This window comes from Citrus clementina, unplaced genomic scaffold (assembly GCF_000493195.1).
Source record: "Citrus clementina cultivar Clemenules unplaced genomic scaffold, Citrus_clementina_v1.0 scaffold_8, whole genome shotgun sequence".
NCBI lineage: Eukaryota > Viridiplantae > Streptophyta > Magnoliopsida > Sapindales > Rutaceae > Citrus > Citrus x clementina.
In genome coordinates, this window is record NW_006262022.1 from 24,027,933 (window position 1) to 24,040,755 (window position 12,823).

Below are 12,823 nucleotides of genomic sequence, written 5' to 3' on the forward strand. Positions count from 1 at the left end.
GGTAACATGCCTCTACGAGGAGAATTTCATAGAGAGGAAGAGCAATCCCCGGCAAGACAGATTTTTGACGAGGACGACGGGGTGGCAAATGCAGAGGAAACAGAGTTGAGGCAACACTTGCATGATGTAGAGCAAGAGCGGGATCAAGTTGCAGCACGTGACCCTGGTCGTGCAATGCAGCTAGAGGAGGAAGTGTGCAGACTAGCGCAGATAATTGATGACATGCAAGGAAGGAGCAGAGCTCCTGGTTGGAGGATAATGCTGGACGGAGAATCGCCGCTCGCAGTAGAGATCATGAGGGCAGTTATCCCAAGAGATTTTCGCCTTCCAGACCTTAGATATTCGGGACGAACTGATCCGCTGGTGCACATAGAGCGCTTCAACGACATAACCGGAGTACAAGGGTTATCTCAATCTCAAAGGTGCAAGGTATTCCCACTATCCCTTGAAGGACGTGCACGCGAGTGGTACAGGAAACTTCCTCGGGAGAGCACTAAAACCTTCGAGCAGATGTGCCAGGAATTTGTAGAGTAGTTTCGTTGGGCAATGGCACCAGAAGATGATATGATGGAGTTGAAAAGCATGAAGCAGGAGGAACAAGAAACCCTTCAGGAATTCATCAAGAGGTTTCATCATGCTGTCCTCGATTTGGGAGCCTTCAACCATCCTCAGGCATTAAGGGGATTGAAAGAAGTGGTGAAGATAGGAAGGCTGTGGTACAACTTGAGGAGCCCAGTTATTCAGACGTACGTAGCCGCGTACGAGCAGGCTAAGAGGGACATTGAGATTGAGGAAGAAAAGGCAGCACGGATTAAGATAGACCAGCTAGAAGGGTTGGGAAAGAAAGAAAAGAAAGCATTACCAGGGAATGAGCCGATCAGGAGGAGGGACCACCAGGCCTCGGGTAGTGGTGCAGGAGGTCGGGTAACCGCTTACCAGCCTCATCAAAGGCCACCACAGTATCAGCGCAGCAGGGCGCAACCTCCTCGTTCCCTAGCTAGGGAGCCTTGGAGAAGGCATGACTTGGCATATATTGGTCTTCATCAACACTCCCATGGTAATAGAGGGAGCAGATCAGAAGCGCTGTCACTGCCTCTAACTTAGAACGGCGCAAATAGAGAAAGGGCGGTGCATATGATCGACCAAAACCAGGACTATGGGCGGTATACTTCCTTGAAGATGTCCCTGAACGAGGTATACGAGGCCATAAAGGACCGGGGATTGTTGTACCTCTCTGCCCCAATAACAAAGCTACCCAGCAGGAGGAATAAGGGACGCTATTGTAAGTTCCATGGCATTCATGGCCATACCACTGCAGAATGCAGAGATCTCAAGACCCAGGTCGAAGATTTGGTGAGAAATCGGTACCTGGACGAGTTTATAGATGGGACTTTCCCGATGGTGGCCTCGACATGTGAAGGGGAGCAGAATGATAGAAACTTGAGGCGTGATCAGCCTGCAGTAAGGGTGATAGCTAGGGGCCCAACATTGGCCGGAGATTCCAATAGATCGAGGAAGAATTATGCTAGATACGCCATGACTAGTAAAGAGGTATTCTTCAATACCCCAGCAGCCAAACGAGCAAGAGTCAGGCAAGTGCCAAGTATGTGGACGGATGAAGATGAAGAAGGGATTTTATACCCCCATGAGGATGCTTTAGTCATTAAGGCTACTGTTGCAAGTAAGAAGTTTGACCGGATACTGGTTGATACAGGGAGCTCAGTTGATGTGTTATTTAAGTCAACTCTGGAGCAGATGGGAATAGCAGACTGGAAGTTGAAGTACACCAATACCTCCTTGAAGGGGTTTGGAGGAGGAAAGCTGGTCCCTCTGGGCATGGTCGAGCTGCCTATCACAATTGGGAGCTCCCCGACAGAAAGAACTATGATGCTGGACTTTGTCGTGATGGATGAAGAAAGTCCTACCAGATGATCTTAGGTCGACCATTTCTGAGGATGAGCAAAGCGGTACTGTCTAACCATTATCTGGCTCTCAAGTACTGGGTGAATGAGGTAGTTGGAATGGTACGAGGAGACCAGAAAATCGCACGAAGCTGCTACTCCTTGGCAGCAAGGGAAGCAATGCAGATAACATCCCTTGATACCCGAATGGAAAACAAGAATGACAGACAAGAACCTATAGAGGAGCTGGAGACAGTAAGTCTGGGACCAGAGAATCCGGGAAAAACGATCAGAATCGAGAAGAGACTTAAGGAATAGCAGAAGCAGGAGTTGGTGAAATGCTTACAGGCTCATGCAGATGTGTTTGCTTGGACACATGAAGACATGCCAGGAATTGATCCTGATGTAGCATGTCATAAGCTGGCAATAAAGAAAGGTGCTCGGGCAGTAAGGCAGAAAAGGAGGTACTTCAACCAGGAGATGTATGAGGCTATAAATGGGGAGGTGGAGAAGCTCTTAAGAGCAGGGTTCATTCGGGAAGTCAATTATCATGAGTGGATATCGAATGTGGTGTTGGTGAAGAAGGCAAATGGCAAGTGGAGGATGTGCGTAGATTTCACATATCTCAATAAGGCGTGCCCGAAAGACAGCTTTTCTTTACCAAAGATCGACCAGCTAGTAGATTCAACGGCTAGACGCGGCCTGCTCAGCTTCATGGACGCGTTTTCGGGATACAACCAAATTTCCATGTACGAGCAGGATGAGGAGAGCACGGCTTTTATTACTAACCAGGGTTTATTCTGTTGCAGGGTAATGCCATTTGGTCTTAAAAATGCTGGGGCCACATACTAGAGGCTGGTGAATAAAGTCTTTAAGCCATTGATTGGGAGAACCATGGAGGTGTACGTGGACGACATGATAACCAAGTCGAAAATCCTGGAGGAATATGTCGGGCACCTCGAGGAGACATTCGGGCTTTTGAGGAAGTATAAGATGAAGCTCAACCAGGAAAAGTGTGCTTTTAGGGTCGAGTCAGGGAAATTCCTTGGATTCATTGTGAGCCATAGGGGGATCGAAGCAAATTCCGAAAAGATCCAGGCAATCGTGCAGATGAGGTCTCCTCCTAGCCTGAAGGAGATGCAAAGCCTCACATGTAGGTTGGCGGTTTTGAGCCGATTCATATCCAAGGCTACTGATAAGTGTCGGCCATTCTTTCAAGTGATAAGGAGGGGAAAGAAAACGGAATGGACCCCAGAATGCGAAGAAGCCTTCCATAACTTGAAGCAGTACTTGCAGCAAGCACCTTTGCTGTCCACACCGAGGGATGGGGACAAGCTATTTTTGTATTTGGCGGTATCAGATCGGGCCGCAAGTTCTGTTCTGGTGAGAAAGGAAGAAGGGGTTCAGTATCCGATATACTACACCAGCAAGGCCCTGCTCAACTCTGAGACCAGATACCTACCGCTGGAGAAATGAGCACTTGCCCTTGTGGTTGCTGCTCGGAAGCTGAGGCCATACTTTCAAGCATTCCCAGTCTCGGTAATAACAAACCAGCCACTGCGTCAAACTCTGCACAAGCCAGATGCTTCTGGTCAGCTCGTCAAGTAGGCGATAGAGCTGAGCGAATTCGACATAAACTACAAACCCCGAGCAGCGAGCGATAAAGGCTCATGCGATGGCCGATTTCGTAGCAGAATTCACAAAGCCCGAAATATGTTTAGACCAGCGAGATGTGGCTACAGACAACAACGAAGCCCGAGTATGACAGATGTCTGTAGATGGGTCATCAGGGGAGCAGGGATCAGGAGCAGGAATTGTTTTGGAATGCCCGGAAGGGGAGGAGATCTCTTATGCTGTAAAGTTAGAATTTGCAGCCACAAATAACCAAGTAGAATACAAAGCCTTAATAGCAGGTTTGGAATTGGCTAAGGCAGTGAAAGCGGATAGAGTGAAGATCAGAACTGATTCCCAGCTGGTCGCAAATCATGTCAGTGAAAGATTTCAACCTAGAGAGGAAAAGATAGAGCAGTACCTGAAAATAGTCAGGCAGATGATAGGGAAATTCGAAGCGGTTGAGGTGATACAAATCCCCAGAGAGCAGAATAGTCGAGCAGATATTTTGGCCAGGATGGCAGAGGTAGCAGACCCAAAAATGCCAAAGTCGATCCCCCTGGAGGTGAAGTCCAGCCCGAGCATCGAACAGAATTTGGGGGTGCTGCGGATAGAACAAAAATGCTCATGGATGGACCTGATAATTTCATACCTTAGAGACGGGGTATTACCACCAGATAAGCTGCGAGCTCGGAAGATTAGAGCCCAGGCCTCGAGATACACGATGATTGATGGGGTACTGTATCGACGAGGATATACGCTACCTTTCCTTCGGTGTTTGGATGAGGACGACGCGGACTACGTACTGAGAGAAGTACATGAAGGAATTTACGGAAATCATTCTGGTGGGAGGTCCCTGGCCCACAAAGTTCTAAGGCAGGGATATTTCTGGCTGACAATGCACCAGGATGCGCAGGAGAAGACCAGGAGCTGTGTAAGCTGCCAGAGTTTTGTAAGTTTCTCCAACCAACCACCAGAGAAGCTCACCTCTATGGCCTCCCACTGGCCATTTGCTCAATGGGGAATTGATCTGATCGGCCCATTGCCAAAGGGACGAGGAGCAGCAACACATGCAATCGTTGCGATAGACTACTTCACGAAGTGGATAGAGGTAGAAGCCCTTAGCAGGATCACAGAAAAGAAAACAACAAACTTTGTATGAAGAAACATGGTTTGTCGATACGGGATCCCTTATGTCTTGGTAACGGATAATGGCAGGCAGTTCGATAATCACAGCTTCAGGGATTTCTGCCAGAACCTCGAGATAGAGTTAAAGTATTGCTCGCCTGCTCATCCTCAATCTAATGGACAAGTAGAAGCAGCCAACAAGACCATCAAGAGGCTTTTAAAAACCAGGCTTGGAGCAAAAATGGTGCATAGGTTGATGACCTGTTAGGTGTTGTATGGGCATACAGGACAACCAACAAAACAACAACTGGGGAGACACCGTTCGCCTTGGCTTTCAGACATGAAGCGGTCGTACCAGCCGAGATAGGGACGACCACGCACCTGACAGATCATTTCAATGAATTGGAGAACGACGAGCAGATGTGTTTGAATCTAGAACTGTTAACGGAAAAGATGGAGCAAGCAGCCGAGCGATCAGCCATCTACCAGCAGAGGGTTGCTCGTTATTATAACCATAAGGTGAATGTACGGCAATTCAGGGTCGGAGACTGGGTACTGAGAAGAGTGAATCAGAGCACCAAAGCCTCGACTCAAGGAGTGCTGGGACCGAATTGGGAGGAACCATATAGGGTCAAGCAGATAGTAGAACCCGGAGCTTACAAGCTGGTTCGCACGGACGGCCACGAGGTGAAACGCCCATGGAACGCAGTACACCTCAGAAAATACTTCCAATAAGACTTGTTCACGTTTTAAAATTATTTCTGTTCGTGCTCGTTATCTTTTATTTTTTATGTCAAAGCAAGTTCATGTAAGAATAAATCCTACATAAACATGCCAAGCGTGCCAGGATCTGCTCGACCGCGCGAAGGCGAGCAGAATCCCAAGCATTGAAGAATTTTCTAAGGCATGTAAAGGCTCATCAAGTCTCAAAGCCTGTTTATGGCGAGACCAAAAGCCAAGCGTGCCAGGATCTGTGCAACCGCGCGAAGGCGAGCAGAATCCCAAGTATTGAAGAATTTTCTAAGGCATGCAAAGGCTCATCAAGTCCCAAAGCCTGTTTATGGCAAGACCAGAAGCCAAGCGTGCCAGGATCTGCTCGACCGCGCGAAGGCGAGCAGAATCCCAAGTATTGAAGAATTTTCTAAAGCATGTGGCAAAACCATATGCCAAGCTAGAGCCTGCTCGACCAGACGAAGACGAGCAGACTCTCAAACGGAAAAATAACTCGTAATTACAACACAAGAAAGTAATCAAAAATATTTTTATTAATTTATTAATAATTAACAAAGCAGATAATCTTCACAAACATTGTTCATTACAATACAAGAAACATGTTTAAGAAGAAGGCGGGTCCGTAAGCCGAGCAGCCTCAGTCGGCTGGTCCACCTCAGGTGCTGGGGGAGTATCACCAGTTGCGTCCAGGGGGGTGCTTGCCTCACCCACATAAACAGGAATGGCACGAGGAGGAGAGTTTTCCTCCTCAACTACGATTGGCTCCACCCCTTCGGCATCTTCCTTTGCAGCCTCCTCGTCCATATGTTAAGCGACACCAGCTGCAAGGTCGTCCATCTTTAGATCAGGATGCTGCTTTTCGAGGACGGCCATAATGCAGCGATAAGAATGCCGAAGTCCCTGGTTGTCAGCCTCCTTCTCCAAGTTCTCGACCTGAAATCGATGGGAATCGCGGAGAGATTCGAGTTGAGTCTCGTACATAGCCTTCTGCCTTTGAAGATCCTCCCTGACCTTGGTCAGCTCTTCCTCGAGGGTAATGGTTTTTGCTTGAGCAAGAGATTCTTGCTCTATCAACTTCAGATTCTCGAGATTCAGCTCCCCTGCTTTCTTCTCAGCATCATCAGCTCTGGTCATCGCCGACTGAATGTTCTCCTTCATCTTTTTGTCATAACAGCCAACCTTGGCCTTATAGTAGGTGGTCATGCAGCTGAGATGGAAAGTGCTATACTGCATGGCTCCCACCAGCTCGCCTAAGGTGCAGCCATCAAAGTCCTCCAGGTCATTCTTGCTCACGAGTTTGGAAAGCTCGTTGAGATAAGGGGCCAAGTGTTCTGCTCGGCTGTCAGATAAATAAGATATAGGCCCGACAGGAGGAGAAGAGGAAGCAGGATCAGTGGCTGCTCCACTAGTTTCTCCGACTTTGGCAGGAGGAGGAGGTAAAGTCTTCAAGGGAGAAACCTGTTGCACAATGTTCACCCGCTTCGCAGTGGGAGCGTCCTTGCTCTGGTCCCTCTTCGCAGTTTGAGGTCGAGGACGCTTCCGAGTCAGAGCCCCAATCACAGCATCCTCCATCTTATGGCTGGGGGGCACCAAACAAGACTCGAGCAGGTTATAGGTAGTTATCAGCTCTCGACTCGAGCAGGAATTAGCCAGTACAACCTCGACCCGTTTGAGTTGGTCAGGTTGGAGTGGGAAATGAACAACCCAAGAACCTGCAACACAAACAGACACTTGGTTAGAGACAAACCAATAAAGCGAGAATAATTATGGATATAAGACATCTAAAGCGAGCAGGCAACCTGGGACCACGAAACGGGGTGGGACGCGATAATCCTTCCCGTCAATTTGTGCAACTTGACCCCAAGGACCCCCAGCAAAAAAGAATTTCCTCTTCCAAGTCCCACCACCACCAGTTGGAAGATCAGTTATGAGTTTCTTGTTTTTAGTACTAGATTGGAAGTAGTACCAGCCGACATCTTTGGGGCTGCGCTTTAGCTGGTACAGGTGCTTCACCTCATCAACCGTGGGCTCGTTTTGGCAACATCTGTCCTACAATATGAACAGACCAGAGAGCACTCTCCACCCATTGGGGTTCAGTTGACCAGGAGCCAAATTTAGCCCATTAAGTATCTGGGCAAAGTAGGGTTGCAAGGGACACCTCAGCCCATACTTAAAGCTCTCAAGAAACAGGGTAACATATCTCCTAGGAGGCCGGCTAGGTGTATCCTTCTTTCCTGGGATCTTCAGAGGTATTTCACCAGGAATACTATATCTAAGTCGGAGGTCATTGAGCTCGTCAAACATGGTCGTGCACGTCATGTAATCAATGGCATAATCCCTCGACAAGGCTCTACCTCCTATTGTACTCCGCCCTTCTGGTCGCGATGTTCCCTGTGAGGATCCCTCACCAGAGTCACCTCATTGATCCTCACTTAGGGCGTTTTCTGAGCCAGAAGATCCCTCCTCACCACTACTTCCGCTCGTGGAGGTTGTTTGGGGGGACATCCTCCTAGCACTAGTCCCGACACTAGACCTAATGGGTTCTAAGGGGATCCCAGGGTCAAAAACAGGATCGGTGAGCAGACTAGGCAAGAAACCTAGTTCGTTGTCATCAATCTCAACGACTTTCTCCTTACCCTTCGACATTCCCTAAGTTATAACCCAAAACACCACCACCAACTACTACCCCATGCAAAGCAAAGAGAAAAGAAATTATCTACAACTAACCAAGACCGAGAAAATAGAAGAAATACCTGAAGCAGGGACTCGGTTAGAGAGAGACAGGGATGAAAGCTTTAATGCCGAGGTTCGTTCGCCGGAGAGACAAGAAGGGAGAAAATGACGAGTTTGTGTTTGAGGATTTTGGGTTTTCTTACCGAGAAGCAAACTCTTGGGCTGCTAGTATTTGATGACACATATTCCGAGAATCTTGCAACCGTAGATTTGAAATTCAAATGGAGGGGTAGATTTCCGCCACATCACTTCATCCGCAATTAAATGCGATACGACTCTTGGCAGCCTTTTCCAGTCCCACCAGAAACTGGGGGACCGGTGTTTGAGGGAAATATTTTGACAAGACCAGACATGATGAGCAGATATTTGGTGGCAGAGTTCTGCGAACAGGTGTGTCCTGTAGGAGCCTGGTAGCAGGGGAACAGGAGCAGGAATATTCTGCTCGTCCACGAATATGCCATTCACGAGACCGAACTCCTGTTAGAGGCATAAGGCCATTCCTGCTAGGGGTCGAGGCGAGGAGACCTAGTCAACGACAATTGGCAAGACGTGCATTCCTATCCCAGAATCAAGGCACGAAGTCCATCTCCATTCGCCCACAATGACGACAATGGGGCATCCACATCTGAGGGTGGGGAGAATAATGGGCGTAGACCACGGAAGACCGGGATTCAGAGGAAGCCTATAAAAAGGTAGCCAGCGAAGGTAAAAGGGTTAGAATTTTTGCTATTAGAACTAAGAAAAGAGAGCTCTAAGAACTGAGACTAAAGAGAAGCCATAAGATTCGTGGCAGATATTCCTAGAACCTTCATATCTGACTTGAGCGTCGGAGGGTTTACGCCGGGAAAACAACCGGCGTACTCTTACCTGCTTTTGTGTACGCAGGAACTTTTTGGAGAAGAAACCTTACGAGGAGAGATCCTGGTCGTGGTAGAGTTGATCGAGCAGAGTTCCTGATCTTGGTAAAGAAGGCAACTAGAATCTCGCATCAACAAGATGTTTTAGAGATAAGGTGATATAAATAAAAGAGTGAAGAACATTGTGGTGCTATAAAAATTAAAATGAAAACCCTAACTATTAAGGAAAAGTTGATGCGTGTTTAATAAATCACTACTACTTGTTACATAAAAGTTATTTATTAGATTCAGAGTTTATTTTTTGAAAAAAAGTTGTGGGAAAATTTTTGGCGGCTAAACTGCGAAAAAGGCTAAAAAAAAAGAGCCTTTTAGAGTAGTGGCTACTAGCTAAGACTAGGACACATTCTTAAGAGAATGTACTCAATTTAGGAGATTTTAGTTTGTGGTATATCAACTTCTCTTCTTTGTCAAGGAACGACTTTTCTAGTGGTTTGACATAGAGAAGGGAAAATAGAGTAATACAGGAAATTATTTGCTTCTACATGAAACAGATATCTTGATCAGTGGGTCATAACCAAGGATCCGCCTACTATGCAACCGTTGCACGGTACTCAAATTTTGCCAATGTCTGGTTTAGCCAATAGATCTAATGGCTAAAGTATTCAACGGTTAAATGTGTTTAATTAGTTATTAACACTTAAGTTTTTAGTATTTATTACAAAATCATAAAAATTAAAAATTTTTAAATATATACTTGAGGTAAAATAATAATAATGACAATAGAATTATTTAAAAAAAACTTATAAAATTTAATAATGTTGATGATGTTGTTGACAACATTAATAATAATATAATAATTAGAATAATAAATTTAATAATATTATAATTAATATAATAATAATAACAATAATTAAATAATAAAATTTATATTTTAATAATAGTAATAATAATAACTTAATTAAAGTAAGTGTAACAATTAAAATAATAAAATTATCTGCAGCCGCCGTGTCATAAAAGTCAAATTTCTGCCATGGTATCTCTGACAGCTGATTGGCATATTGTTAAAAAAATTCAAAACCGCAACCTTCTCCTCTGGCTCTGTGTATTTTTCCTGGCAATGAATCCCATTAGCCATTTAAGTCCTCGTCCTCATTTTTGCAGCCGCACCAACAGAAACAAAATGGAGAGACAAGAACAACAAAAGGCCAGCCGCTTGGTGTTTGTGTTGTATCCATCTCAAGGCCACATAAATCCTATGCTTCAGCTTGCCACCATCCTTCACTCAAAAGGCTTTTCAATCACCATCATTCACCCAAAATTCAACTCTCCCAACTCATCTAATTATCCTGAATTCACATTCATACCCATATCAGATAACTTACCTGAAAGCCAAGACTCATTTGGGGATATTTTTGGCATCGTTTCAGCTCTTAACAAGAATTGTGAAGGACCGTTGACTGAATGCATTCAACAAATGTTGAAAGCAGAGGATCCGCAAGATCGGCTTTCGTGTATCGTTTATGACAGCGTTATGCACTTTTCTCAAAGTGTTGCTGATCATTTAAAGCTTCCGGGAATCAGTGTTCGTACTGGCCCTGCTGCCACAATGTTCGCCTTCGCTGTCTGTCCTCGTCTTGACGAGCAAGGTTACATCTCCTTCCTAGGTAAAGTTTGAATACTTCGTATGAGTGGCTAATTTGATAACGAAACTAGATACATGTAATTAATTTTATCTCCCTCAAATTTGCGGAATAGTTTCATTGAAACAGAGGTAATTAGGCCAATCCGGCTTCTCCTCAAGACTCTTTGATAATAACTTACCTAAACTAGCTTCCATTGTTATAGCTGATATGCCAATTGTGCAACAGAATCTATGTCCCTGGACGGAAAGAGCGATCTCCTGTCCCTCCTGCTTAAGGAACTAGCTTTTTCAATGAAAAAATTTACAGCCCATGGTTTCTTAGAGTTAAGAGCTGCTGTAACAGATTCAGTGCAAAGGTGTTCGGCTCTCATTCTTAACACAGTTGATTTCATTGAACAAGAAGCACTAACAAAAGTTCAAGAACTATTCTCAGCTTCAGCTTTCACCATAGGTCCTTTTCACAAATTAACGCCAACCATTTCTAGTTCATTACTAAAGGAAGACAGTCATTGCATTTCTTGGCTAAACAAGCAAGCTCCAAAGTCTGTCATTTATGTCAGTTTTGGCAGCGTAGCTAGCATAGACGAGAAAGAGCTGCTTGAAACAGCTTGGGGCCTGGCAAACTGTGGGCAACCTTTCTTGTGGGTGGTTAGGCCAGGTTTGGTTCGTGGCTCGAATTGCTTGGAACTATTACCAATTAATTTTCAAGATAGCGTTGGAGAAAGGGGTTGCATTGTGGAATGGGCACCGCAAAAGGAGGTGCTAGCAAATGATGCTGTAGGTGGGTTTTGGAGCCATTGTGGCTGGAATTCTACTCTCGAAAGCATTTGCGAAGGCATTCCAATGCTATGCAGGCCATTTTTCGGGGATCAAAACGTAAACAGGAGATATGTGTGTGACGTTTGGAATGTAGGCTTGGAATTGGAGGAGTTCGAGAGAGGGAAGATTGAGAAAGCTATAAAAACACTCATGGTAGATACAGAAGGCGAAGAGATGAGGAAAAAGGCAACACATTTGAAGGAGAAGGTGGAGCTGTCTCTGAAAGAAGGTGGTTCTTGCTACAATTCATTGAATGATTTAGCTGAGAAAATCTTATCATTCCGACCAAATGAAGATGGAGCTTCTGGACCAACCAGTGTTTTTAGCTGCTGATATCCGTAACATAGTAAGTATCTATTAGATTTAAGGCTTGAATAATATCCTGGCTCATATGTCACAAATTGATGTAAAAGTTTTAAAAGCTTTGTGGATCTTAAGACCATTGATAAATATTATTACTTCATGATATTGATTCTCTTAAACGTTACAGTGAAGACTCCAAATGTATTGTGAAGAAAATGATCAGAGGAAATAGACAAAACGAAGTAAATATAAAGCCAAAGGAGAAAACGAAAAAACAAATCTCCTAAGGAACTGACATCAGATTCCGAGATTAGGTACAAACCTGCCAACAAATCATCCCATGAAAACTTAACACATTCACACAGATCTAGGCCACATGCAAACAAATATGATAAACGCGATCACCGTTCCATTTTTTCATTTTCCGAGTTTCTTAAATTTACCTTATATGCCTTTCAACTTAATTCGGCCTAATATGGCTAGTATCTATGTGCTTGTGACTGTGAGATGTTACATTGTAAAAAAATAATCCACACCTCAGTTACATGTGCTTGAGATGCATAAAAGTGGATCGATGTGCATCTAAAACGAAAAACTGAATAGCAGTAAGACTGGAGATACACACAGATGGAGGAGCAAAAGCAGAGACATTGCTGATTGGTGCTAGGGCCATGCCCATTCCAGGGACACTGAAAACCAATGCTTCAGCTGGGAACCATTCTTAATTCAAAGAGTTTTGCAATTACAGTTGCAGACACCAGATTTACCTCACCTAATCCTTCAAACTACCCTAATTTTGATTTCCTGCTGATCGTAGGTGGCTTCATCAGTTCTAACCCTTCCTTTGGGGATTTGCTGGCTTCCATTCTATTCCTCTATCACAATTCCAAAGCACCTTTCCAGCAATGCTCTACTCTATTAATGGAACAACAGAAGGCACGAGCTGAGGTGATCTCCTGTATCCTCCATGATAAAATCACGTATTTCTCAAAAGCTGTATCAGCCTGGAGCTTTCGAGCAGCAGCTTGTGCCCTGCTAGTGCAGCTCAATATAATTCTCGCAAAGCTATTCCTCAGCAGGGTATGTACCCCGTTTAA

General features: G+C 45.0%; 2 protein-coding genes across 2 annotated transcripts; both read left to right on the forward strand.

Annotated features, from left to right (window-relative positions):
* Positions 1–1,134: 1,134 nt before the first annotated feature.
* On the forward strand, positions 1,135–1,932 carry LOC112096484. The gene has a single exon (XM_024179936.1). It carries the CDS (start codon positions 1,135–1,137, stop codon positions 1,930–1,932), a length of 798 nt encoding a protein of 265 aa, XP_024035704.1.
* Positions 1,933–10,025: 8,093 nt separating this feature from the next.
* Positions 10,026–11,811, forward strand: LOC18035109 (UDP-glucose iridoid glucosyltransferase). Its single transcript, XM_024178230.1, has 2 exons — positions 10,026–10,626; positions 10,831–11,811. The coding sequence occupies exons 1-2, from the start codon at positions 10,080–10,082 to the stop codon at positions 11,754–11,756; spliced, it is 1,473 nt and encodes a 490-aa protein (XP_024033998.1). The 5' UTR covers positions 10,026–10,079; the 3' UTR covers positions 11,757–11,811.
* The last annotated feature ends 1,012 nt before the right edge of the window (positions 11,812–12,823 follow it).

Bases quoted from the DNA above. Each gene is read 5' to 3' on its own strand.
- LOC112096484 (XM_024179936.1), top strand. From the start codon at position 1,135: ATGATCGACCAAAACCAGGACTATGGGCGGTATACTTCCTTGAAGATG.
- LOC18035109 (XM_024178230.1), top strand. From the start codon at position 10,080: ATGAATCCCATTAGCCATTTAAGTCCTCGTCCTCATTTTTGCAGCCGC. The intron at 10,627-10,830 runs GTAAAGTTTGAA...ATTGTGCAACAG, and splicing joins AGGTTACATCTCCTTCCTAG to AATCTATGTCCCTGGACGGA.